Consider the following 27,051-nt stretch of genomic DNA (forward strand, 5'->3'; position numbering starts at 1 on the left):
CTGGGAAGGACTCACCATTCTAGATGCCATTAAGAACATTATGATTCATGATGTTCACATTCACATTCACAGGAGTTTCACAGGAGTTTGGAAGAAGTTGATTCCAGCCTTCGTGGATGACTTGCAGGGGAGGGATTCAAGACTTTAGTGGAGGAAGTAACTGTAGCTGTGGTGGAAATAGCAAGAGAACTAGAATTAGAAGCAGAGCCTGAAGATGTGACTGAATTGCTGTAGTCTCATGATAAAAAACTTGAGTGGATGAGGAGTTGCTTCTTAAGGATGAGCAAAGAAGTGATTTCTTGAGATAGAATCTACTCCTGTTGAGGATTCTGTAAAGATTGTTGTTATGACAACAAAGGACTTAGAATAATTCATAAACTTAGTTGATAAAGTATTTGCAGGGTTTGAGAGGACTGACTCCAATTTTGAAAGAAGTTCTCCTGTGGGTAAAATGCTATCAAGCAGCATTGCATGATTCCTTCTTTATGAAAGGAAGAGTCCATCAGCGAGGCAGACTTCACTATTGTCGTATTCTAAGAAATTGGCACAGTCACCCCAGCCTTCAGCAGCCACCACCCTGAGGAGTCAGCAGCCACTGAGGCAACACCCTCCACCAGGAAAAAGATTATGATTCATGGAAAGCTCAGATGATAGTTAGCATTTTTTAGCAATAAAGTATTTTTAAATTAAGGTATGTACATTTTTTTAGACATAATGCTGTTGCACACTTAGTAGACTACTGTATAGCTTAACGATAACATATACTCACTGGGAAACCAAAATATTCATGTGACTCCCTTTATTATAATATTTGCTTTATTGTGGTCTAGAACCAAACCTTCAATATCTCCAAGGTTTGCCTTTATATACATCACATTTTATTTTCTTTACCCATCCATGGACACTGATGGACACTTAGGTTGTTCCCATATATTGGCTGTTGTGTATAATGTTCTAATGAACATGAGAGTGTTTTTATCTTTTTAAGTTAGTATTTTCATTTTCTTCGGATAAGAACTTGGAAGTGGAATTGCTGGGTCATGTGGTAGTTCTATTTTTAATTTTTTGAGGAACCTCCGTACTGGTTTTCATAGCAGCTGCACCAATTTACATTCCCACCAACATACACAAGGGTTCCATTTTCTCCACCTCCTCGCTAATACTCATTATTTTTGGCATCTTTATAATAATCATTCTAATAGGTGTGAAGTGATACTTCATTGTGGTTTTAATTTGCATTTCCCTGATGATTAGTGGTGTTGAGCATCTTTTCATGTACCTTTTGGCCATCTGTATGTCTTCCTTGGAAAAAATCTCTATTTAGATTTTCTGTCCTAATTTTAAAAATTGGATTGCTTCTGTATTTTTGCTACTGAGTTGTGTAAGTGCTTTATATATTTTGGATATTAACCTCTTATCAGGTATATGATTTGCAGATATTTTCTTCCATTCAGCAGGTTACCTATTTATTTTGTTGATGGTTTTCTTTGCTATACAGAAACTTTTTAGTTTGATGTATTCCGGGTCTTATATTTTGCCAAGTCATTTTTCTATTGGGATTTTTATCTTTTTCTTACTGGCATTTAAGTGTTCTTTTTGTATGCTAGCAACTATTCCTTTGTCAGTTTTTATGTATTGCAGATATGTTTGTCATGTTTGTAGCTCTCTTAATTCTTTTTTCTGGTGTCACTTGAGCATTAAAAGTGCTTACTGGGCTTCCCTGGTGGCGCAGTGGTTAAGAATCCTCCTGCCAATGCAGGGGACACAGGTTTGAGCCCTGGTCTGGGAAGATCCCACATGCAGCGGAGCAACTGAAGCCCGCACGCCTAGAGCCCATGCTCCACAACAAGAGAAGCCACCGCAGTGAGAAGCCCATGCACCGCAACAAAGAGTAGCCCACACTTGCCGCAAGTAGAGAAAAATCCACACGCAGCAACAAAGACCCAATGCAGCCAAAAATAAAATAAATAAATAAAGTTTAAAAAAAAAGTGCTTACTGTTGATGTGATCAAATTTGCCAGCCTTTTCCTTTATGGTTATCATTATTTGTGTCTTATTTGTAAGTCCAGCACTATTACAATGTTATAAAGATATTCTTCTGTATTATATTTTTAAATTTTTGTAGCTTCACCATTGACATTTATTTTTAATCAACCTGAGATTGATTTTTGAGTATGTGAGAGCTAGAAGTTCATTGTATTAGAACAAAAAGAAAAATTTTTATCCTGGCACCATTTATGGAAATGCCCTTCCATCCTTGCTAATCTGCAGTGAGTATTCTGTTTTAAATTAAATGACTATATTTATATGTGGGTGTGTTTCTGGTTCCATCAGTCAGTTTCCCTATTTCTGCACCAATATGTTGCCTTAATTACTGTGGCTTTACAATAATTCTTAATCTGGTCAGCAGGTCCTCTTATATTCCACTTGAGAGTGTCTTGTTATTCTAATTCTCTGATTTCATATGTAAGTCATGAGAGGAGTCATATTTGGAGTCATAATCCGGTTTTCAAGTTCTCCCCCTACACCCTTGTTGGGATTTTGATTAGAATTGCCTTAAGTCTTTGGAGCATTTTGGGGAGATTGAGCATCTTTATAATATTGAATCATTCAATCTATAAGCATTGTACATTTTTTTATTTACTTAGGAATTCTTTAATTTTTTCAGTAAAGTTTTACATTTTCTCTTGCATTATTTTGTTGTTGTTGTTTCCTTTATTCCTAGGCACTGCATGGTTTTTGATGGTATCTTTTTAAAATTATATTTTACAACTCATACTTGCAGAAGGTTAGAATGGCAGTAGAATTTTATATAATGTCTTTCTTTGTGTTCTTATTAAAACCTTTTACTAATTACAACACTTCTGTGTAAATTATGTTAGATTTTCTATGTGGAAAATCTTTTCATCTGTGACTGACTGTTTTGTTTCTTCCTTTGAAACTAATCCTTTGAAATTTGTTAATCATTTCCATGATTTTTTTTATAGTTTTATTTTTATCACCCCCAAATTTCTGTCAATACGTAATATTTAGTTTTGCCTGTTTCTGAATTTTATACTAATGGAATGATTACATATCATTCTGGTACTTACTTTTTTCCCCTGCTGTAGACTGAATTGTGTACCCCCCAAATTCACATGTTGAAGCCCTAAGCCTCAATTTGATGGTGTTTGGGATTGGAACTTTGGGAGATAATTAGGTTTAGATGAGATTATGAGGGTGGGGCCCTCATGATGTGATTAGTGCCCTTACCAGAAGAGATACCAGAGAACCTGTTCTTGCTGTTTTTCCCCATAAAGACATGTAAGGACACAATGAGAAGGTGGTTGTCTTCCAGCCAAGAAGAGATCACTCACCAGAACCCAACTATGCTGGCACCTCAGTCTTGAACCTTTAGCCTCCAGAACTGTGAGAAAATAAATTTCTGTTAGTTAAACCATCAGTCTGTGGTATTTTTTTAATGGCAACTTGAGCTATGGTAACTCTTTTTCTCCACATTAAACTTTTGAGAATCATTCATATTGATGGGTATAATATACCGATTTAATTTTTATTGCTTATAGGATTCTATTTTATAAGCATACCACAGGGACTTCCCTGGTGGCGCAGTGGTTAAGAATCTGCCTGCCAATGCAGGGGACATGGGTTCGAGCCCTGGTCCGGGAAGATCCCACATATTGTGGAGCAACTAAGCCCGTGCACCACAAGTACTGAGCCTGCGCTCTAGAGCCCGCGAGCCACAACTATGGAAGCCCGCATGCCTAGAGCCCATGCTCCACAACAAGAGAAGCCACCGCAATGAGAAGTCTGTGCACCGCAACGCTCGCCGCAACTAGAGAAAGCCCGCGCGCAGCAACGAAGATCCAATGCAGCCAAAAATAAATAAATTAATTAATTAAAAAAAAAAAGAGTGCCATAATTTATATGTGGTTGGTGAACATTTGGGTTGTTTTTAGCTTTTTGTTGTTGTTATGGTGCTTTTATGAACATTCTTCTATGTGCTTCTTGGTATACAGGTTAAGAATTTATTATGTATATGTACTTGCCAATTTTCTATTGTTTTTGACCTTCAAAAGTAATGGTTTCATATGGGTTATCATTGTACCTAGGAGTGGAGTGCTGGATTGTAAAACTTTTTGCCCAAGTGGTAATACCACTTACCTTCCCACTGGTAGGATGAGTTTCTTTGACTCCACATCTTTGTCAACATTTGATAGTGTCATAATTTTACATTTTTGCTAATATGGTACATGTGGAGTTATCTCATTGTTACTTTAACTTGTGTTTCATTTCATTACTAATGAGGTTTAGCATCTTTTTGTTTATGGACCATCATATTTTCTTTCCTGTGAAATTCTTGTTCATGATTTTGCCCAGTTTTCTATTGCAGTGTTTGAGAAGCTGACTCTTTTTTACTGGGATATGAATTGCTTGGTGAATTTAATAAATACTAGTGAATCAATTCTTGGTTTTAGGCAGCGCTTATATAAAAATGAGTAAGATGGATAGACTCTTACTTCAATTTGCATTTAGTTAAACTTACTTAATTGTACTTCTGTACTTTCTTCCATTAAAATATAGATTAGGTACATGAATTGTTTATAACTTCATCTCTTTATTTCAGTTTACTCATTTGTAAAACAACGGGCTTTGACTAGTTAATATCTAGTGTCCCTTTTACTAGTGTCTATAATTCATGTGTCTGATATTTTTCTTGTTGGTTTTTGAAGCTGAGAAATAAGTTTTATTGAAGTGGTAAACTATAAAGTGCTGATTTTTTGTTTTGTTTTTAATTTTAAAATGTTGGGTTTTGTTTCTTTTAAGGTATGATAGGTTAGTTCTCCAAGGACTACACTCTTAGGTGAATTTCCCAGACAGATACTACTACCTTTTCTTTTTTAAATTCTTATAATGCTGTTAAACCTAGAAATTAGATCCTAACATATATGAATTATTCTTTCTCAGAGTGAAGATACACAACAGCAAATCATCAGGGAGACATTCCATTTGGTATCTAAGAGAGATGAAAATGTTTGTAATTTCCTAGAAGGAGGATTGTAAGTAAAGCATTTCATGGACATTTCTAATCTTTGACTATATGAGTAAAATATATACTGTTTAATTGTTTTATCTTAAAATTTCCTAATTGGATTAGGGGAATTAATTGCCATTTATGTTAACTATAAATCTAACTTAAATAATTTTTTGAAGATATTTAATCTTTTTCTTTTAAAAATTTATGAAGGCATTTTTTATAAAGGTAGTATATTCATATGGCAAAAATTCAAACATTACATGGAAGTATAAAATGTAGACCAAGTCTTCCTCCTCCAGCTTTAGTCCTTCTTCCCAGTTTCTTGTGTATCCTTCTAGAAAATTAATTTTGCACTAACATATAAAAGTATAACCTTAAAACTTTTTACTTATGGGATCACACATGTATCCTGGTTTTCGTGTTGCTTGTTTGCACTTATATTTTGAAAAACTCTGCGTATAAACCCATCTAAAGCAATCTCATTCTTTTTAATGACTACAGAGTACTCCTTAGGGTGAATGGACCTGTTTTCATAAGAATTTAGATAGCACCCTTTATTTTATATTATGATCAATTCTGACGTCTGCTTTTCAAATATATGTGTGTGTCTAGATAGACAGATTTGAATTCAGCTAAGACTTTTCTATTTTTAGAATGAATAAATAAAAATTGCTTATGATTAGTTTGCCAACTATTGTAAATAGTTTTAATTTAATGGGTTTCATGAAAATAATTAGTTCTCAAATATTTTCATAAACGTTCCTTCCCGTGTTTATGTGTTTAATTTCTTAACAAGATATTTCCTCAGTGACAATTCAAAAACTAAACTTTAGCTGAACCTCATTATGAATAATCAGAGATTAGTCTGAGAAACCTACACTTTTCTGTACTTTTAAGGTGTGTGATGCATATTATGAAAAATAGTTTTCATAATAGAGAATTCATTCTTACCTGACTATAAATTACTTTTTATCATGTAGAAAGTTTACTTGCATTTCTTAAAAGGTTATGTCATGCTGCTCTTAAATTTGCAGATACACACCTATGGTTTGTAAATTTTGCTGTTAACTCGAGGCCTCCAATTTAATAGTTGAGACAGATGTACTTGCTTTCTGTTTTTGTATTTTAATTGTACTTTACTTATCTCTCTTAAACTGTAGTTGAGTTGTGTTTGCCATTACCATCGTTTCCCTTTATCTCAGCTCCTTAATCTTCTAATCTCATAGGAAATTAATCACCCAGCACAGTGCAAGAAATTGATTGGTCTAACCAGGGCACTGTTTGAACTAGGAAGTATGACTTGAGTTTGTAATTATTCTTTTCCAACCTTACAAAAAGTAGAAAGCAAATATTGCATCAGAGACAAGGCTGCACATCTGGTTTAGTCCTAGTTTTGTTACTAACAAGCTGGTTTTCTTGGTTAGGTCACTTAAATTCTTTGTACCTCAGTTTTCTCCTCTTATGTTAAATAAGATATTTGGACTAAGGATTTCTAAGATTCTGTAGCTTTTATATCGTGTATTGCATTCTATACAAGAATTTGAATCAGTATTGTACTATAGTATAAAGATGAAATTATAACAAAAAGTGTACTTATATTAATATTTTGTTTTCTTTTAATAACTTTAATTGCCATTTTGAAACTTAACAGTTTTCAAAAGTTTGTTCTTCTTTTAAAGCAGATTCAAGCAAAAATTTAAGATAATCACTAAATTGCAGATTCAGGATGAAGTAAAGTCTGCTGTTGGTGCTTTTTGTCCCTTTCAAGGAACAGTTGCAATGATAGTATATAAATACAACTCAGAGAATCTTTAAAGTGCTTGTACATATTTTTAAATTGCATACCTTTTCTAGATAGTAGGAGTTTTTAATTCTTGTCAAAGATCATTTTCGCTTTTGGTATTAGAGGATATAAAGTAATAAAAAATAATGATGTATACTTAGAGAAGTTGTTTCTACAAAACTTGTGAATTTAGTATTACTTTTATTGAGTGACAAATAGGGACTTCCCTGGCGGTCCAGTGGTTAAGACTCCATGCTTCCACTGCAGGGGGCATGGGTTTGATCCCTGATCAGGAACTAAGATCCCGCATGCTGCCCAGCGCGGCCAAAAAAAAAAAATAAAAGAAATAGGTGTTATTTTCCTTTGTCTTGTTTGAATGTTCAGTTAGCTCTGATTACACTTAGCCTTGATTTTTTTATGTTTCATTAGTGTTAAAGGGTCTTTTGAGAAGGTGAATGAATTGTTGTAAACTTAACTATGGAAGAGTTAAACTATATTTAGAAAAATAAGAGGTGTTTGTAATGATCCCTGAATTATTATTTTTAAAATGCTGAAATTCCAGTCAACATAAATAAAAATATTTGGCAAAAGGATTGAGTATCTCATAGCTCAGTTTTCTTGCACTTATATTCCACAACAAAATGTGTTTTTGGAGAAGATCTTGATGGTAAATCTGTCCAACACTTAAGAAGAAATGTCATTTTTTTTCCCTAGTTGATAATCAGTGTTAAGCTGTGTAACTTACTGTGACCTATGGAGTTAAATCTAGTAAGCACTTAAAAATGCCCTATGATCTCATTTCTGCCTACTTCTCTGACCTAATCGCTTACTAATCTTTCGTTGATCGCAGGCCTTCTTTTTCTTTCTTGAACACAGATACTTCGTTCTTGATGAAATTGCCTTTTTATTAGTTTACCTTTGCCTGAAATGCGCTTCTCTAAATTTTTTCATGGCAGGTTCCTTATCATTAGATCTCAGCCTAAACATCAACTCTTTTAACACCCAATAGGAAGTAGCAAATCCATCAATGTGGCATCTTCCTCTTTTGATTCTCTAAGTAGTCCCTTCCACTCTGATAATATTTTCTTTGTTTGTTTATTGCTCCTTACCCACTCTCAGTACCTGGCACATAGTAAGTACTCAGTAAATAATTGAATGAATGAATGAACTAATATTAAGCATAGGCATCTTTTACTTGACTTCTCTGAAGAAAACAACCATCTAGTTCACTTGAATGCTATGTCATTAAATGTTACCTTTCATTTTATAGAAGGTTTTAAACAAATTGTCAGTTTTCTTGAACTAATGAAAATGTTTTTCATTTTGTAGCTATAACATTCCAATTGTTTTGTTTTGTCATTTAGATTAATTGGAGGATCTGACAACAAACTGATTTATAGACATTATGCAACATTATATTTTGTCTTCTGTGTGGATTCTTCAGAAAGTGAACTTGGCATTTTAGATCTAATTCAAGTAAGTTAACACTTGCCTCTTACTGTCTTAAACAACAATTTTGGCATTTCAATTTTTTAAAACTTCTGTGTTCTAAATTTTCTAAAATGATGTTTTGTTTGGTAAGAAATAAGTGTTCCATAGTAGATGTTGGGTGGATAAAAGAGGGATGAGGGATGTAGAAGCACAGAGTCATGTAATCTAATTAAGACTAACTGCAACTAATTTCCTCATGCCCTTTTTTCCTGTTCATGTAAGTCACCACAAGGACCCCAACGCTCATGGGTCTTTTACTATATGTATCCAGGTCTAACCCCCAAACCCACCCCTTTCTATCTCCTGAAAATCTTTCATAATGGCCCCGGAACTCAAGGTCAGTCATCAGCAAATTTCTTCTTATCTTCAACCTCTTCTGTTAATATTATCTTCACCTTTTTGCTGTAGGTTAAATCTGGCTTCCCTGATGACACTACCTGCCACCTTCTCAAGTAGTAGCAGTTTTCTCTTTTGCTTTCTTCATACCATTGAGTCTGGAGGGTGTTCTCTTTGCTTCTCATTACATTTTCCAGACATTTTTCTCTTCTAAAACATCTCCAGACTTTATCTCATGTTCTCAAACTATACCTACTTCTACCAATCCGGTTGCAGTAATCTCTCATTCCCACTCCCTATTCATTGGAGATTTTGTCAAAAACTTTTCAGTGGTCTGAGATTTTACTCTACCTGCAAGCTAACAAGTTAACTACCACAGTTTCATGTATGCTGACAGAAGATGGGAGATTTCGGGGCCAGAAACAAAGGACTTTATTTTGACAGCCAAAGCAGTAGTCAAAGTGACAGCATTTGCTTACACTGGTTATTCAAGTCCCAGTTGCTAAAGTGTGACTTGATAAGGTGCAGGTAAGACCTGCACACACAGTGGATTGAGTTATAGGAGAGGAAGCCCAAGCTTAGTGAACTGGAATCTTTTATAATGGACACTAAGCATATCTGCCCATGTCCTGGAGGAAGAGAATATCTTCCAAGCAAGGTATAGTTAAACCTACCCTTTGCTTTAGAGGGAAACACTATCTATTTTCCAGGGCTGTTGGCTATACAAGCTTGCTTGAAAAGATAATCCACAATAAAGGCAGTCAGTACCTCTGTTCACATGATGTGCAGGAATGGAACACCCATGGAGAATTGTCTCCTAACAGATTTTAGTTCTTAGTTCACTGACATTCACTCCAGTACTGCTTGTGTTATAATTCTTGGTTATTTCAACATTCATGTGGATAGTTCATTCAGTACACTGGTATCTTCAAACTGGAATTCCTCTTCTCCAATGAATTTTGCCCGTTACCCCACTTCACTATTCATTTCTAGACCATGTCTTTATCCAGACTTAAGTCCCTCTATCATCTTAATTTCACAGTTTCCACTCTCTGCTACCATCTCTTATCTTTTCTTATCACAATAACTGTTACTCCAACAGTTCTTTGAGCCCATTGGGACCTTCAGTCCCTTTTTTTGTTGGTTTTTTTTGAGGATAAAAATTTTTATTGACAGTTTTCTAGGTATAGTTATACATTTTTGAACTGTTCAATGTTTATTAATAGATAAATGGCAGCTTTAGAATAATAGACATGTTTATATCCAGAATCCTGTATTCTCTTTCTGTGTTCCTTATATCTTTTCAGTGTGTCTTTGGAACCTTCTCTTCTTTTAAATCTATCTTCTCACTGTTCCTGATCCTCCTGATGTCTTACTCTCCTTGCCCAGCTTAAACTCCGTGGTCAGTCATGATAATCATAGGCTTGTATATACTCAGCTCTTTGCCTGAATCCACACATCTGAACATACTTAGAGAAAAAAAAGATAACCATACATGCCGGCCTCACTTTAAATTCATGATCTGTGACCTCAGTGATTCCTTAATGCTACCCAGTAATCACATTACATTTCCCTGGTCATTTCACTCTCCCACACTCCTAGACAACTGCTGATACATTCTCCTCCCCTCTCAAACCTGTAGCACTTCTAACGTGTAGCTTCCAAGTTCACTAGGCAATCAGAAGCAATCAGAAGGGAACTTCTACAGACTCTGTATCTGTGTCTTTGTACTCTCTTCTATAAGAGATGAATGAACTTTGCTCCTAGCTAAGGCCAACTCACCCACTTATATACTAGTTTACTTCTTCCTCATTGCTCTAGCTTTTTTCCCTCTTCAGTATCATTTTTCCTCTCTTCTAGATCATTCCCGCTAGTCTATAATATGTTAATATGTTCTTCCATCTTTAAAAAAAAAATTCTGTCCCTACTTCCTTCTCCAGCCACTGCCTCATTTCTTTCCCTCTCTTTATAGCAAAACACTTTAAAAACATTTTCTGTATGCAGTGTCTCAAATTTTTCTTCTCCCATTCTTGCTTAAACACATTCTAATCAGGTTTTTCAGCTCTACTGTTGCTGAATCCAAAGGTTCTCATCAGTCCTCCTTTATTTGATTAAGATTGTTTATTACTCTCTTCTTCATGAAATATCTTCTTCACTTGGCTTCTGGGATACCTGGTTTGCATCCTACTACTTTAGTTGCTTCATTTTAGTTTCTTGATCTCCCTTACGTCTTCTTCTTTGGCAAATCCTGTTGATTATGCAGAATCCACTTACTGCTCTCTGCACTGCCTCCACATGGGTCCACGCCACCATCAGCTCTTGCCTGGACTATGTCAGTAGTTTTCTGACTGGTCTTTCTGCTTCCACTGTCCTTTCCTTTTTGTGTTTTCTCAGTAAAACAGCCAGAGTGATACTATTCAAATATGTTACATTTTACACTTTTCCATTTTGAGTTCTTCAGTGGCTTCCCTTCTCACTAAGAGTAAAAGCCAAATTCCTTATAAATGACCCATGAGGCCTCACATGATCTGACTCCCCTTGCCGAACCCTACTACTTATCTTACTTCATTTTCTACTCTTTTCCCCTTTGCTCCATCGGCACTGTCCTCCTTGTTCCTCAGATATACCAGCGTGCTTTTACCTCAGAGCCTTTGTACTTGCTGATCTTTCTACCTAGATTGTTCTTCCCTCATCGATTATTATTTTGATGCTGTTGCTGGCCTTAATGGTTACGATGGCATGGTTGTTACATCTTAAAAGGGAATTATATGGGGAGTTGTCAAAAACAAATATCCTACATCATATCTGAAGTAAATTCTATCATGTATTTGTGGAAAATGGAAACTATGTCATGTGTTTTGGAAAAAGTTTTTAGCCATTATTATTTGAAATGTTGGTAATTTGTCTTGATATTAAATAAGATACAGAAAAAAGAATTTCAGGAGGATTGTCTTATTGTCCCGTTTCTAACGTAGGCTTGAGCTGTTTTTATAAGAAGATCCTATTAAGTTATTACATGTTGATCTATCATGTCACAAAAAAAGAAACTTTCTGTAATTTACCTTACAGGGATGAATTCTGTCACTACCTTGAACATGCTGGAAGTTCTGTAGTTGCTGTCTTTCCCCTGTGGTTATTACAGATCATTAAATACTTAAGAGGGAGTGCTGAGCATGCGTAAGTCAGGCACTTTAAAAACATTGGTTGAGTGAACAAAGATGGAAGGGAGTAGCTTATTGTTTCTGCTTCTGTTGCATGAAACAGCTATTCAGAGTTTATTTAGAACTGATTTTCTTGCTTTGTCCATCCTCTAGTTTTGAGAAATATAATAAAAGTGGAAAATTATAAATCAAGAGAGTTTAGACCAAAGCCTCTTGGTTTTGTATTTTCTTTAGGGAATGGGTCAGGAAAACTTAGTAAACATCAACATGTGATGACTAAACATAGTTTCACTTGGTTTTTTTTGAATGTTTGTGTTTTACTTTTATTTACATTTCTAGAACTGTTTAAAATACAGAAAAACACAAAGGATAAAACAATAAATACCTATATTCCTATCATCCAGAATTAAAACTTCTAAAAAATTTTTTTGAATTTTTGAATTTTATCATTTTGGTTTTTTGAACATTAAAAATGATATAATTCAAATGATCATTAGAAGCTTATATTTTTATGCAAAGGTTTTGTGTTTCTAAGGTATGTATGTATTGTCCCAGATTTGACTTTTTACCTTATATAAAATCTGAGAGAAGGAATTCTTAGTAAATTCCATGTGGGAATTATACTAGTATATCACCAAGTTGAATAATCAGCTTCTGTTTTGTTTTCTTTTAATTCTTTGTTAGTTGGGGAAAAAAAGGTGATCTTTTTTTGTTTCTGGTGTGTACTATTTTAATGTGATATTGATTACAATATAAGCTAGTTTCAGAGTTGATGGCTAGCCTTTTTTGAAGTCCTTTCTGTTATAGCATGTTGTCATTGGAAGTGTTAAAATATTTACAGAGTGAGAATAGAAGTTAATTAAATATTAATGTTGGTTGTTTGAGTTATTTATAAGCAGTCATATTGTCCTCAATTAATTTAGTTGCCACGCTGATATGGGGGCATAAAATACTGGATAATTCCAAATTGTGTAACAGTTTTCTGTATCACATGTAGCAATTATATCAGCATCAGCCTTGTTCAGTTATAGTTAGGAAAAAATTGAGGACTAACAACTAAACTTATCTTTAGGTTTAGAAAGATATGTTTTGACCATGGTGTTAGAATATGTATATAAATTAGAGCTGTTATGTATATAGCATTTGTCAGTACTACAGTACTGAGTGTTAGACTGAGTTTTGTGAAGTTATTTTACTTATTGCTATTAGTGTTAATTTAGTATGATATTGAGCGAGTCATTTAATGTTAATAGACCTTGCATTTTTCACCTGTAAAGTATGCCTGTTTCAGTATGCTGCCTATAGACCTCATGAGTTGTTAGAAATATCAGTGAATTAAAGCAAAGTAGTAGTGGTTAAAACCATTCAGGCCCTTCTCTGTACTGGCTATATAACTTTGGGCAAGTTATTTAACCTCTTTGACCCTGATTTTGCTCATCTGCAAAGTGGAGGTAATAATAATAATAATACCAACTCATAGAACATGTGAAAGCATTAAAAAAAGATAGTGTATGTGAAGCCTGTCGCTAAATGACTGACCTGAAGTTGTCAGTGGTTTTTAGCTAACATTATCGTTAAAGCATATATTTTATAAGGAAGGCATATAATTTCATTATATATTATATATATATTTCATTATATATATATTTCATTATATATTCCAAACTGAATTGGGTAAAGAAGTCCTTTTCTTTTTCTTTTTCATTTTTACAAGAATTTGTGAATCTTTTTATCCTATACGTTCTTTGATGGCTTTGAAGGAATTCTGCATTGGATAGAATTACGTGATAAGAATAGGTTTAATTGAGGAAACTTGTAAGCCAAGAATACTTAAGAAAGATCCCCTGATCTTCCCACTATCTCATAGGAAGCTGCGCGGATGTAGATACTACTAAACATAGAATAATTTGCCAATAGCGGCCTCACCCCTCCCACTCCACATCATTGTTCTCTTTTATTACAAGGGTAGTCTCATTGAAAGCATCCTTGTCAGTGGGGTGGCATATACATTACTTAAGCTTTGAGCTACACACGTTTAGGTGCCACGTGTCTTTAAGAGTTGCCTGGGAAAACTCACTGACCAGCTCTTGAGGACTGTGGGAAGTTGCAGCTCACCTATTGGAGGACTGAGTGGGATAAACCCCTGGTCCCATGGAGAGATGAGTTCTGGTGCAGTTCCTCCTGCTGGAGAAAGAGCGAGCCCTGGCCCAATTTGTTTATTTTCCAGGCAATCCAGAGTGAATGCCCAGGATCATTTTAGGAAAATTCTATGGTGTTTACTACACCATACTGTGTTACCAGAGTATTAAAAACTTCTGTTTTTAATAAGATTTGTTTCTTACATATGTAGGAAACCAAAAAATAGTTCTATAAACAATTTGTATCGGACACTGTTAGAGTGATTCAGCATTCTTTTTTTTTTTTAATTTATTTATTTAATTTATTTATTTTTGGCTGTATTGGGTCTTCATTGCTGCGTATGGGCTTCCTCTACTTGCGGCTAGCAGGGGCTACTCTTCGTTGCGGTGCGTGGGCTTCTCATTGCGGTGGCTTCTCTTGTGGAGCACGAGCTCTAGGCATGCAGGCTTCAGTAGTTGTGGCACACGGGCTCAGTAGTTGTGGCTCTTGGGCTCTAGAGCACAGGCTCAGTAGTTGTGGCACACAGGCTTAGTTGCTTCGCAGCATATGGGATTTTCCCGGATCAGGGCTAGAACCCATGTCCCCTGCATTGGCAGGCGGATTCTTAACCACTGCGCCACCAGGGAAGCCCGATTCAGCATTCTTAAAATCCTTTTCCTATCTTATTTTCATTGTTGAAAAGTCTGATTTACAATCATTGGAAATGTAATAATTCACTTTTCAGTTATTTACATTGCTTCTTCTTAATGATAAACCCAGGTAACAATTTGATGATAGTTACCATTCTAATTTACATGTTTTGTTGACCTCTCAGCAGTCCTCTTGGGAAGCATTATTGTGTTTGGAGTTAGATGGTATGGGTTTAAATATTGGCTGTGTCATCTAACAGTTCTATATCTTTGAGCAAATTACTTAGTCTTATTCATCCCCAATTTTCTTGTCTGTAAATGTTGATATTCATACCTACCTTGCCAGCATTGTTATAAGAATTGGAGCTAATGTATATAAAGCAGTCAGCACAGGGCCTAGAAGATATTAGACACATTGTTATTACTTACTTTATAGTGGTGAAGAAAGTATTTCGGAACTCAAGTACTTAAAGTCAGAATTTTGGAGCTAGAAGTAACTTAAAATTTATTTTTTTCCCCTTCAAAGTAGGTTTGAGAGAGTGAAAAACTCAGGTTATGTTGGTATTTTTTTTTGGTTTATGGTGAATTCCTTATTTCTCAGTGTAGAATAGTAGGTTTCAGGGAGGGATTGGATATAGAGGAGAAGAGTTCCTTTTTAGCTTGGTTTTTCAAAAATTTTTTTCTTTAAAAATTAAAAAAAAACTTTTCATGTTGAAATTATTTCAGACTTAGAAAAGTGGCAAATATAATGCAAAGAATTTTTGCATACCGTATCTTCATCCAGATTCCTCAAATTTAACATCTTCCATAACCTCAAGTAGGTAATTAAAATCAGGAAATTTACATTGATAGAATACTATTATCTAATCTGCAGATCTTATTTAAAATTTGCCAGTTGTCCCATTAATGTAATTTTTCTTGTTTAGAGTTCAATTCAGGTTACATATAGTGTTAGTTTTCTTGTCTCCTACGTCTCCTTTACTCTGTTATAGTTCTTCATCTGTCTTCCATTCGTGTCTTTCTTACCTTGATCCTTTGAAGAGTACTAGCCAGTTATTTTGTAGAGTATTCCTCAGTTTGGATTTGATGTTTCTTAATGATTAAATTCGGATTATGTATTTTCAAATATCACAAGTGATGTTATGTCCTTCTCAGTGCATCATATTCAGGAGATACATGATGTCATTTTGCCCCATTACTTGTGATATTTATTCTGATTCCTTGGTTAATGAGGTGCCTGCCAGGTTTACCTACTTAAACTTCCATTTTCCCTTTGTGCTTAGAAGTATCATATGGGTAATAATTTTGAGTATATAAATATCCTTTTTCTAATCATAATTTGGTCATTAGTTTTAGCATCTGTTGATGATTCCTGCCTGAAAGAATTATTGTGGTGTTTGCCAAATAGTGATTTTTCCATCATGATTTCTATACTTATTAGTTGATATTCTGTAAGGAAAAGCTAAGATTTTTTTTCATTTTATTTTGTTTTAAGTCTGTTCAAGATACCAATTGTACCATATTCAATTATACACAAGAGAATATCTTTCAAGGCCAAATACCATTAAAAAAATCAACTTTTGCTTGGAAGTTTAAATGGAGTTCTAACAATTGATGTCACTATGAGTTTTTTAAATGTTCTTGGAGTAGCTTCTGTGCACCAAAAGAAATAATTCAGAGGCTACTTTCATATTCTAAATTAATATTTGATATGTTAGCCTTACAAATTCAAAACCCTACTTCTTCCTTAGGTGTCTAAATCCAACATACAAATCATATTAAGTCACTTTAATGGAGAGACTACAATGTAATTAAATTTCCTATAGTATAAGAAGTCTGCTTTGCACAATACTGTTGTTAATTTGGGTGATAAAAGTATGGACAGTTAAAAGTTTTGCTTTACACTTTTATGTATTTTCTAAATTTTCTAAATAATCACTTCTTACTACATTAAAAATAAAAGATGATTTTTGTTGTTGTTGGAGGGAGTATGTCTAGTGAATAAGAGTGTGGGTTCTGCCATGAGACTTTCTGAATTTTAGTGAGGACTCTCCTACCTAACTTTGCTAGTAGTTAGTTAACTTTGTACTTTAAATTACTCTTCTGCAGATGGTTGATAAAAAGTACCTGCCTTATGGGATTACTGTGAAGGATTAAATAAAATAATCTATTGAAAGCACTTGGAACAATAGCAGTGCCATAATAGTATATACTCAATAAGTGCTGTTATCATTGTTAGCTTTAAAATTTTTTAAAAATTTTTATTTAAAAAAATAGAAAGAAATAAATCACACAATATGAATCATTGAGTTCTTTAAGAACTCTTAAAGAATCATTATGACATCAATATAGAAGACAGTCCTTTCGTCAACTCTTAATTTTTCCATATTGAAGTCAAGAGTTTAATATGTCTAAATTAACTGGTACCTAGTAAATGCACAATAAATGTCTCTATTTTTACTGTTAGAAAAATATCCGTCATCACTGGCACATTAGTGTCTAGGTCAGGTTTAGTGGAAATCCGGTTCAGAATCCAGTCATAGGCTAGCCCGAGTGCTACTTACACACCTTAAACACCATACATTAAAGATTCTGAATATTATATGCAACAGTGCTGTATTCATAGTTGTTCTTCAAAGCTAATTAATCTGATTTTAAGTTCAGTCTGTGTTCCCTAGCTTTCTTGGTACATTTTTAGTGGTATTTTTTGATTCCTTACTTGAGCTAAGCCAGTATCTCTCTAGAACATCTTGCTGCTGACTGAAAAAAAATTTTTTTAGATCTCTTGGCATATTCTTAAATTTATGCCTTCTATTCTTGGGCTTAAGACTTTTCCTGTCTTATAACATGTCAGTTTAACATTTACATATTTTATTTAATATTATAGATTAGAAACAGTAAGAGCAATTCCTCCTGAAATTTAACAGGATTCCCCAAACAGAAAAAAAATTTCTTTTTTTAACCTAGAAACTCTAAAGGAGAGTCTGCCAAATAAGTGATATTGCTTAAGGATATTTTTGTGGCATTTATTTTATCTAGTGCACATTTTTATTTTTGCATCTGTGTATAGTATTATAATACTAGCTAAAATATATTGAGTACTTTTTTTGGTGAGATACTGTTCTAAGCCATTTATATTTATTATTTAATCAGTAAAACAACTCTGTGGCATAGGCACTATTATTATGCCCAAATGAGGCTTAGAATTAAATAACTTGCCCTAGATTTCATAGTCAGAGGCTAGGCTGGAATTTTAGTAGAGTACTAAGTACTCTTAAGTACTAAGCTGCTTTGGAATAGATTCCTGTTACCCTTTGTGATCCAGGCATATAGATTTGTAATTAAAGATAAAGGAAACACAAGGAAGTTTTGTTGATAGAAGGGCACAGGGAAGGGAGACTGTTTATATGTGGATGTGGCATTTTTCTGAATATCTCTATCTTTTATATTTATTTTTGGAAAACTATATAATTATTAAAATGAAGGAAAACTTAAAATATTATTCTTAGTAAATTAAAAGTAATTTTTCTTCCACCAGCCTTTGAATTCCCAAGGCCAGAGATTAATGAGTAGCTACTTAGTAGATAACAGTTATATTGAAATTGACTTTAAACTTTTATCATTTAAAAATGAAACACAAGAGGGTGCCATGTACCATGTTACTTCTAGTTTTTTAGTCTTTTTATCTTTCTCTTTGTGAAATATAATGCAACAGCAATTTTATTATTTTTTGGTTGTCCTGGCTAGAACCCCCAAGGCCCATTAATTTGTTTTTCTTAATTTCTTAACTTCAGTTTGTAGATTATTAGTTTTGTATTGACCTTGTCCATGTAACGAATCAGCAGTGTATATCTACCTTGGGGCTCTAGATTCTAATTACGTTAAATAATTCTTGCTAACTCAAAAGAAAATTAATGGAGAGTTTTTTGAAGTGGGTTTTTAAGTTTTCAACCAAACTTAGCATTTGAATGCCTTAAATCTTAAGAATTCTTTCCCTAAGTTAAGAACATGTAGTTGTAATGATATTTTGCTGCAGGGCACTTTTTTAAAAAGTATTTACATTTTTCATACTTGGTATTGTTCTGTTTTAAATATTGACAACCTTTTTTCTTTCTAAGTTAGTAAGCAAATCCCCAAAACTTGGAAACCACAGTATGTAGTTACCTTGCTTTTATATCAGTGTTTATTAGCAGCATTAGAATTTTCTCTTTCTGTTTTAATTTTGTAATCATATGTTTTGAACAGCCAGATAAATAGTACTGGCTTTTGTTTAGTAGATGTGTTTTCGGCAGTGTTCAGCACTTTATCTAAATTATTTAACTAAATCTTTAAGATAATCCAGAAAAGTAGATAGTTGTATAACTATTTTATAGTTCTGATATTTGGAGGAGTTAAGTGACGCTTAGGCTCACATAGCTAGGTAGTAGTTAAGGAGGAATTTGAAGCCAGGTCTTTCTGGTTTCCTCGCTACTTTGCTATACTGCCTCTATAGACAGCTCATATTTTTTGCACACTATAGTTCACCAGTGGCACATTCAATGCTACCAAGAAATTTTTTTCTCTCTTTGTCAAATATAGTCTACGTTCAGTGGGTTCCGCTGATCCTTCATAAGTAATACATAAGTGAAGGGAAACTATTCAGACAGCATTTTCACCAAGATAGTCATCTTCTGATGGTTAAGAAAGAATGGCTACAGTATATGGGTAATCAAACCAGTGGGTCTGGAAAAAGTAAACATGAAAAAATTAAGCCATACTGGAAACTATTCTGAATAGTAAGTTTAATAATGATTTTAAATTAAGAAAGACCACCTCACACCACATACGAAAATTAATTCCAGATAGATTTGGTCCAAACATGAAAAATAAAACCATGAAGCTTTTGTTTTCTTCTGGGAGAATATCTTCCTGACCTTGCTGTAGGCAAAAATTTCTTAAATTGGACCAAAAAAAAGATTAACCATAAAGGAAAAAAGCTGATAAGTTGGACTATATTAAAAGTTAAAGTTTCTGTTCTTCCGAGAACATTATTAGGAGAATGAAAAGGCAAGTCAGAGTAGGAAAAGATATCTGTAATATGTGTGTATGACAGGACTGTATCTAGACTATGTAAAGAATTTCTATACATCCATAAGAAAATGACAGGTAATGAGCAGAAGTCTTGAACAGAAAAATGAGCAGAAGTCTTGAATAGACATCATGAAAAAGGATATCAAAATGATAAATATGAAATGGTGGTCAGTTTCTTTAGGCTTCAGGGAAATACAAATGAATATCACAATGACAGACCACCATACACCCGTAAGAATGACTAACATTAAAAGATTGACAACAGGGCTTCCCTGGTGGCGCAGTGGTTGAGAATCTGCCTGCTAATGCAGGGGACACGGGTTCGAGCCCTGGTCTGGGAAGATCCCACATGCCACGGAGCAACTAAGCCCGTGAGCCACAACTACTGAGCCTGCGCGTCTGGAGCCTGTGCTCCGCAACAAGAGAGGCCACGATAGTGAGAGGCCCGCGCACCGCGATGAAGAGTGACCCCCACTTGCCGCAACTAGAGAAAGCCCTCGCACAGAAACGAAGACCCAACACAACCAAAAATAAATTAAAAAAAAAAAAAAAAAAGATTGACAACATACAGGGCTGACAAGGATGTGGCACTATGGGAACTCCCATATACTATGATTTGGATTGTAAATTTTTTTTTTTTTAATGGCTGCACCACGCGGCTTGCGGGATCTTAGTTCCCTGAGAGGGATCAAACCTGCACCCCCTGCATTGGAAGCATGGAGTCTTAACCACTGGACTGCCAAGGAAGTCCCTGGATTGTAAATTTTTATAATTGCTTTGAAAATCTATTGAAAATCACTTTGAAAACCTATCTGCTCCATGGCCCAGTGATTCTACTCTAGGTATACATTCAGTAGATATGTGTATGTATGTTCACTAAAAGACTTATATGAGAATTAGTATCAGTACTAATTGTAATGGCCCCATGCCGGACCCGAATTTCTGTCAACTGTGGAATAGATAAATACATTGTGGTATATTTCTGCAACAGCACACTGTATAACAACAAGAATGAATGAACTGTTATATTAATATTATGTAAAAAAATAAATGAATCTCACAAACAAATCAATGAATAGAAGAAGCCACTCATATGTTTCCATACTGTATGATTCCATTTAAATACACGGTTGTCCCTTGGTATCTGCTGGGGATTGATTACAGGACCTGCTATGACCAGAATCCATGGATGCTCAAGTCCCTTACAGTTGGCGTTCTGTATCTGTGGGTTCCACATCCCTAGATTCAGCCAACCATGGGTAGTATAGTACTATATTTATTGAAAAAGACTTGTTTCTAAGCATGCGCGCAGCATTGGACCCACACAGCTCAAGCCCAGATTGTTCAAGGGTCAATAGTAGTTCAGAAATAGGCAAAATATATCTTTAATGTTAGAAATCAGGATAGTTACCCTTGATGTTGATAGTTGCCTAATGGAGTATGAGCGGGCTTTTACAGTGCTGGTAATAGTCTAACACCTGAATATTAAGTGCTGGTTATACAGGTATACTTACTTTGTGAAAATTCATCAGGTTGTACATTGTTATGACTTGTATACTTTTTTTTATTATTGAGGTATAGTTGGCTTACAGTATTACATTGGTTTCAGGTGTACAACATAGTGATTCACAATTTTTATAGACTATACTCCATTTAAAGTTATTATAAAATATTGGCTATTGTAAAATATTGGCTATATTCCCTGTGCTGTATAATATATCCTTGTAGCTTATTAATTTTATACATAGTTGTTTGTACCTCTTAATCCCCTACTCCTATCTTTCCCCTCCCCCTTCCCTCTTCCCACTGGTAACCACTAGTTTGTTATCTATATCTGTGAGTCTGTTTCTGTTTTGTTATATTCATTCGTTTGTTTTATTTTTTAGATTCCACATGAAGGTGATAACAGACAGTATTTGTCTTTCTCTATGACTTATTTCTCTATGAATAATACCCTCCATGTTGTTGGAACTGGCAAAATTTCATTCTTTTTCATGGTTGAGTAGTATTCCTATGTGTGTGTGTGTGTGTGTGTGTGTGTGTGTGTATACCACGCCTTTATCCATTCATCTGTTGATGGACACTGAGGTTGCTTGCATATCTTGGCAGTTGTAAATAATGCTGCTATGAACATTGGGGTACATGCATCTTTTCAAGTTAGTGTTTTTGTTTTCTTCAGCTATATACCCAGGAGTGGAATTGCTGGATGATATGGTAGTTCTGTTTTTAGTTTTTTGAGGAACCTCCATACTGTTTTACACAGTGGCTGTGCCAATTTACATTCCTACGAACAGTGTTGTGTACTTTTCTGTACATATGTTATACTTCAGTAAAAATTTACTGAAGGACAGAACTTAAATGGTTTTATTTCCTGTAACTTATTTAACTATGAGTTTATAAATGTATTCAGACCACTTGCATGTTAGAGATACTGTTTCAAAAATAAATTCATCTTTCTCAATGGGAAAATTTTCTCTTTTTGACTCCTCAAGAAGTCAGTATTTGTTAAATGCTTATTCTTTGTTCAAGCAGCATTATCCCATTCTATCCTCATAACAAGAATGTGTTATAAGAAGAAGAAAAGTGAGTCAGAATTAGAAATAGAATGAATAAAGTCATTTCACGGACCATGTCACCAAGACCTTGAGGAGAAATAGATGAAGTTGGGAGTTTGGATAGATACTCAACAATATTTATTTTCTACTTACCACACAATTGAAATAAACTAGGCACTCACTTGAGGATGACCTTTGTATGCCCCACACTTGGTCATCTTAATAACTTGCCTTCTCATAAATGAAACTATTTGTAAAACTGTATATTCTTGGTTACTACTGATCTTTTATTTCTCCTGATCTAAGTCAAGGATCAACAAATTACATCCTGCAGGTCAAATGCAGCCTGCTACCTGTTTTTGTAAATAAAGTTTTATTGGAATAGAGCCATGCTCATTTGTTTATGTATTGTCTGTGGCTGCTTTTGTGCTATACTGTATGGCCCACAAAGCCTAAAATTAAAATCTTTACTCTCTAGCCCTTTGCAGAGAAAGTTTGCCAACCCTTGGTCTAAGACAATGTTGATCATGGTCATATAGTTAAATACATTGTTTCACCTGTCTTATTCATCTACATTGATGCCAGGAAGGAGCCTTGGATTGTGGATCTGTGTAAATTAGCCTCAGATTGGAGTAGTTATAGCAAGAAGCCTGTTGTTTAGATTTTACTCTGTCCGATAGGATCACCTATGAATATAGTGACCATACATTTCAGTTTGCTTGGAACAGTCCTGGTTTACATCTGTTGTTCCAGGTTATTATTATAGTACAATAACATTGCATACTGTTATTATAATATAATAATTAATAGATGCTCTCTTTTACTCTTAATACCCCCCAATTCGGATGATAAACTTATGGTCATTCTATCTAAATTACCACTGAGAAGGGTAGTGGATACAGAAATAGTGATAGAATAGTGACAACTATGCAAAGTGGAATTTAAGAAATTAATTTTTGAAAGTTTGTATCAGAGGTCCCCAAGACCATCTCAGTGATTTGCTAGGAATCACAGGACTCAGAAGTTGCTATGTTTATGGTTAGGGTTTTACAGTGAAAGTATACAGAGTAAAACCATCAAAGCCACATGAAGGGAAGTATGGAGGAAACCAGGTGCAAGCTTCCAGATGTTGTTCCTTTCTACTGGAGTCACACAAGATGTGCTTAATTCCCCCAGAAGTGATATGTGATGACATGTGCAAAGTGTTCCAAACTAGGCAACTCACCCTAACCTGGGTTTCCAGGATTTTTATTGGGGGTCAGTCACATAGGCATGTGACACCTCCATGACTGACCTTGGTTACATAAGCTCCAGAACCTCAGAGAAAAAATATGTTCATTGTAAATCACACTGTTAGCATAAACTGTCTGCTCACACTGGTACAGTGTGGCCCAGGGCCTCAAGCATGCAGAAACACTCTTATCAGACAGAACTTTCCAAGGGTTCAGAGCTCAGTTCCCAGGAACTAGCCAAAGGCTAGTCTGAAAACAGACCATTTTGGGGAACGTATAGGGGTTGAACAACCCAGGCTTACTGAGTTAACCCTTTCCCACACAAGGTCGTACAAGGTATTTGAGCCAGAGTTTGAGTCCAGGTAAGTCTGATTCCAAAGTCTGTGCTCTTTCCATAAGTTTAATTTTTAGTGATCTTTTATACTGATTTGCTAATTAAAAATTATTGGTTATATTAGATGTGGTTGAGATTTGGACTGTGCCCATCTAGCTTGATAGATACTTATGACAATCTTTCTTTTTTCCTCATATGAAGATAGGGAGCCTGATTTGAGTATTTTTCAGTATTTTTGTAAGTAATGGTGCTAACAATTTTTAGGTCTTAGTAATTTTCAGTGAAGTTTATTTTGTTTATTGTATTTCGTTTATTAATGTATTGAAAAATAGATGTACAGGCTATAATTATTCCTTTTGCACTTAATACAGTTTTTAATTTAAAAAAGAGAAATGTGATAATAGAGTTAGAAGTTTTAATTCACAATTAAGAATTGTCTGCCTTATAGGTAATAGATTTGAATGAACTTATTCAGTTCTCAAAAGCTTTTAACCTTTTTTCTTTTCTTTAGGTATTTGTGGAAACATTAGACAAGTGTTTTGAAAACGTCTGTGAACTGGATTTAATTTTCCATGTAGACAAGGTACAGTTTCTACATTATCAAATTTTCTAAGCTTTTTTTCTTAGAAAAAAATGTTAATTTGTATTTGTCAAAGTAAAAATAGATTTAGTGAATAGTACTGTTTTTATTCCTTTATTCAATTCATCAGTATATTTACTGTGAGCCAGGCACTGTGCTTAGTGAAGAAGGTTCAGACCCTTGCCTAGAGGAATTCACATCTAGAGGAGGACAATGGGAATGGAGAAAATTATATTTAAACTGGATTTTTTTAGGGATTAGTAGATATTTCACAGACAGAAAAGGAAAGGATGACTCTGCAGGCAGAGATATAAAATACATGCTTTTTTGTGAGGGGAGGATTGATATTGATCATGAGGCCTTAAAGTACCTTTAGTGACATGGATTTTGGGCTTCATTCTGAAGCAATTTACTTTTTTAAAACAAGTTTCTGTTAACATTATTGTTGCTTTATTTGTTCATTTTTTGGGGGGGGCAAGATAACTTTTTTCTGTGTTAAGGATGTTGGATTGGTAGGTGGGAGATTAAAGTCAAGGAAATCGATTAGAAGTCTATTGCAGTAGTCCAGAAAGAAATGAACTAAGGCAGTAGAGTAGGGATGAAAGAAAAGTATATAATTGATAGGACCTGATGGCCTATTGAAAGGAGGTGAGAGAAAGGAAGAATGACTGAAATTCTCTAGCCAGTATTACTGGGTATTGGGGACAGGAAATTTACGAGGAAGAGATTCCACTTTTACTATATATAGATTTTTTTTTTCTCTATAAGTTCATATAATGTAACAGACTGTTTTGAATGGTTAAGCCATTGAATACAATTGTCTGGAAATAATCTGAAAATTTTAGCAAAAAATTGTGATTTTTAAAAATCAGCTTTATTGAAGTGTAATTTACACACATGAAAATTCAACAGCTTTAAGCATACATTTTACTAAGTTTTGGCAAGTGCATTTAGTTATGTAACCATTACCACAATCAAGATACAGCACAAGGAATGCATTATATTATTTGTGAACATCAAAAGAATACATTTACTATTAGCTGGTCCTTTAGATCATATTTCTCATTTACTAAATGACTTAATTTCATATATTGACTCATTTTGGATATAGAACTTAAACTTGATATTTTTAAGAGAATTATTTTAGTTTTCTACTGCTTTTCTCTATTATCTGTCTTACGCTATTCGCACTTACAAAGACTCCTGTTATTTTTAGGCATTAAGGTTCACAATATTCTAAAGTATGTTTTGGTACATGGTTAAAATGTTTAAAATTCTATTTTTAAAATGACTGCTCAAAGATCACTAGCTTATATGTTGCATCTAGCAATTTTTTGAGAAAATTGAAGATTCTATTGTAAAATATTGTAGCAAGAGTAAAGTTGTCACATTTGTAGCAGAGAATAGAAGTTTTCCTTAATAGGAAAATTAAGCTCTACATATATACAACTTCCATACATGATACACAGTGTTTTTAAAACTTCTATTTTACGTTAATATATGTTCATTTTAGAAAAGTCAGAAAATATAAATAAGAGGAGAATAAATAGACACTATCTCAATTTCAGAGATTGCCTAGTATTAAAAGATAAACTGAGGCACACTAAAAATTTTAAGAGTTTATTTGAGTAAAAATTGATTCAAATTGGTCAGCACCAAACCGCAAGTGGTTAGGAACACTCCACCGACAGGAGCTAGGGGAAAGACGTTTATAGAGAAGAGGCAGAAGCAAAGCAAGGGAATTATCTGATTGGCTATTTCTTAAGCACCTGTATTATTTGGGAAAGCCAAGTTGGCTGTTTGTGATTGGTTGTTCTTAGGTTTTGATTTCTTAACCTTGAGGCATTTTAGGCTGAGGTTGTGCTTTGCTTATGTAGACTGCTAATGTATTAGAACCGCCTCAGTCTAATCACCTCCTTTTTTTAATTAACACTAGTGTTAACATTTTAGAGTATGTGTATTTCTAGACGTTTTTGTACAAATGAGTACTGAAACAAATATGTCTTTAAAAAAATCAAAAATAGGATCACATATGTAGTCTGTATAGCCTGTTCATTTCACACAACAGTGCATCACTGTTTTGAAACCTGCCAAAATTAGCTGGCCTAAGCTCTTGTTTTAATTTTTTTTCAATGCAATGAGAAAAAAGCTTCAGTATAACAAGAGTTAAAGACCAGTAAAATAGACATTTCCTGTCCCTGTACTCTCTGTCTAAAACAATACTAGTCTTGTTTTCAGTCCTTCTATGAAAGTAGGCTTGTTTTCAACTTTCAAGCAGCCCTGGACCTTCCAACAGTCAGAGATCTCCTAAATAGCTCAACTCATTTCTTCCTAGGGGCAAATACAGAGTTTTGTACACAATCCTCTGTGTGCTGTTATACTACACTTGGATAGAGGGAAGGAGGAAGTTGTAAAGAATACCCCTTTTGTTATCAGTCAGGATGGGCTAGTTTATGCTGCAGTAACAATATCAGAGTATTTCTAATTCACACAGTATGTTTATCATGTCCCACATGCTGTCAGTCTGGAATCCATGGTGACAAAGCTGCCAGTATCTGGAAAATCATCAGTTTTTATGTCAGAGAGAAAAGAGTTTTCATGGGTAAATTTATCTGCTTTTCAAACTATCACACATGATAGTTTTGCCAAATGTTTTGCCACTACAAGCATGGATCACTAACTTTCTAGCCTCCAATGTCATAGTGT

The 27,051-nt window shown here is 34.5% G+C and overlaps 1 protein-coding gene across 5 annotated transcripts in view; it reads left to right on the forward strand.

The window, feature by feature from the left end:
• Positions 1–27,051, forward strand: part of AP3S1 (adaptor related protein complex 3 subunit sigma 1) — a 68,748-nt gene that overhangs the window by 19,431 nt on the left and 22,266 nt on the right. For 4 of the 5 annotated variants that reach the window (XR_451940.3, XM_007192123.2, XM_028169019.2 and 1 more), the window contains exons 2-4: positions 4,966–5,057; positions 8,183–8,294; positions 24,277–24,348. Coding sequence is in view for 4 of the 5 variants with exons in the window: in XM_007192123.2 (XP_007192185.1) it covers positions 4,966–5,057; positions 8,183–8,294; positions 24,277–24,348 (276 nt within the window). In the remaining variant the exon portion in view is untranslated. The remainder of the gene's footprint in view (positions 1–4,965; positions 5,058–8,182; positions 8,295–24,276; positions 24,349–27,051) is intronic. The other variant, XM_028169018.2, reaches the window with a different exon arrangement.

This window comes from Balaenoptera acutorostrata, chromosome 2 (assembly GCF_949987535.1).
Source record: "Balaenoptera acutorostrata chromosome 2, mBalAcu1.1, whole genome shotgun sequence".
In the NCBI taxonomy this organism is placed as follows: Eukaryota; Metazoa; Chordata; class Mammalia; order Artiodactyla; family Balaenopteridae; genus Balaenoptera; species Balaenoptera acutorostrata.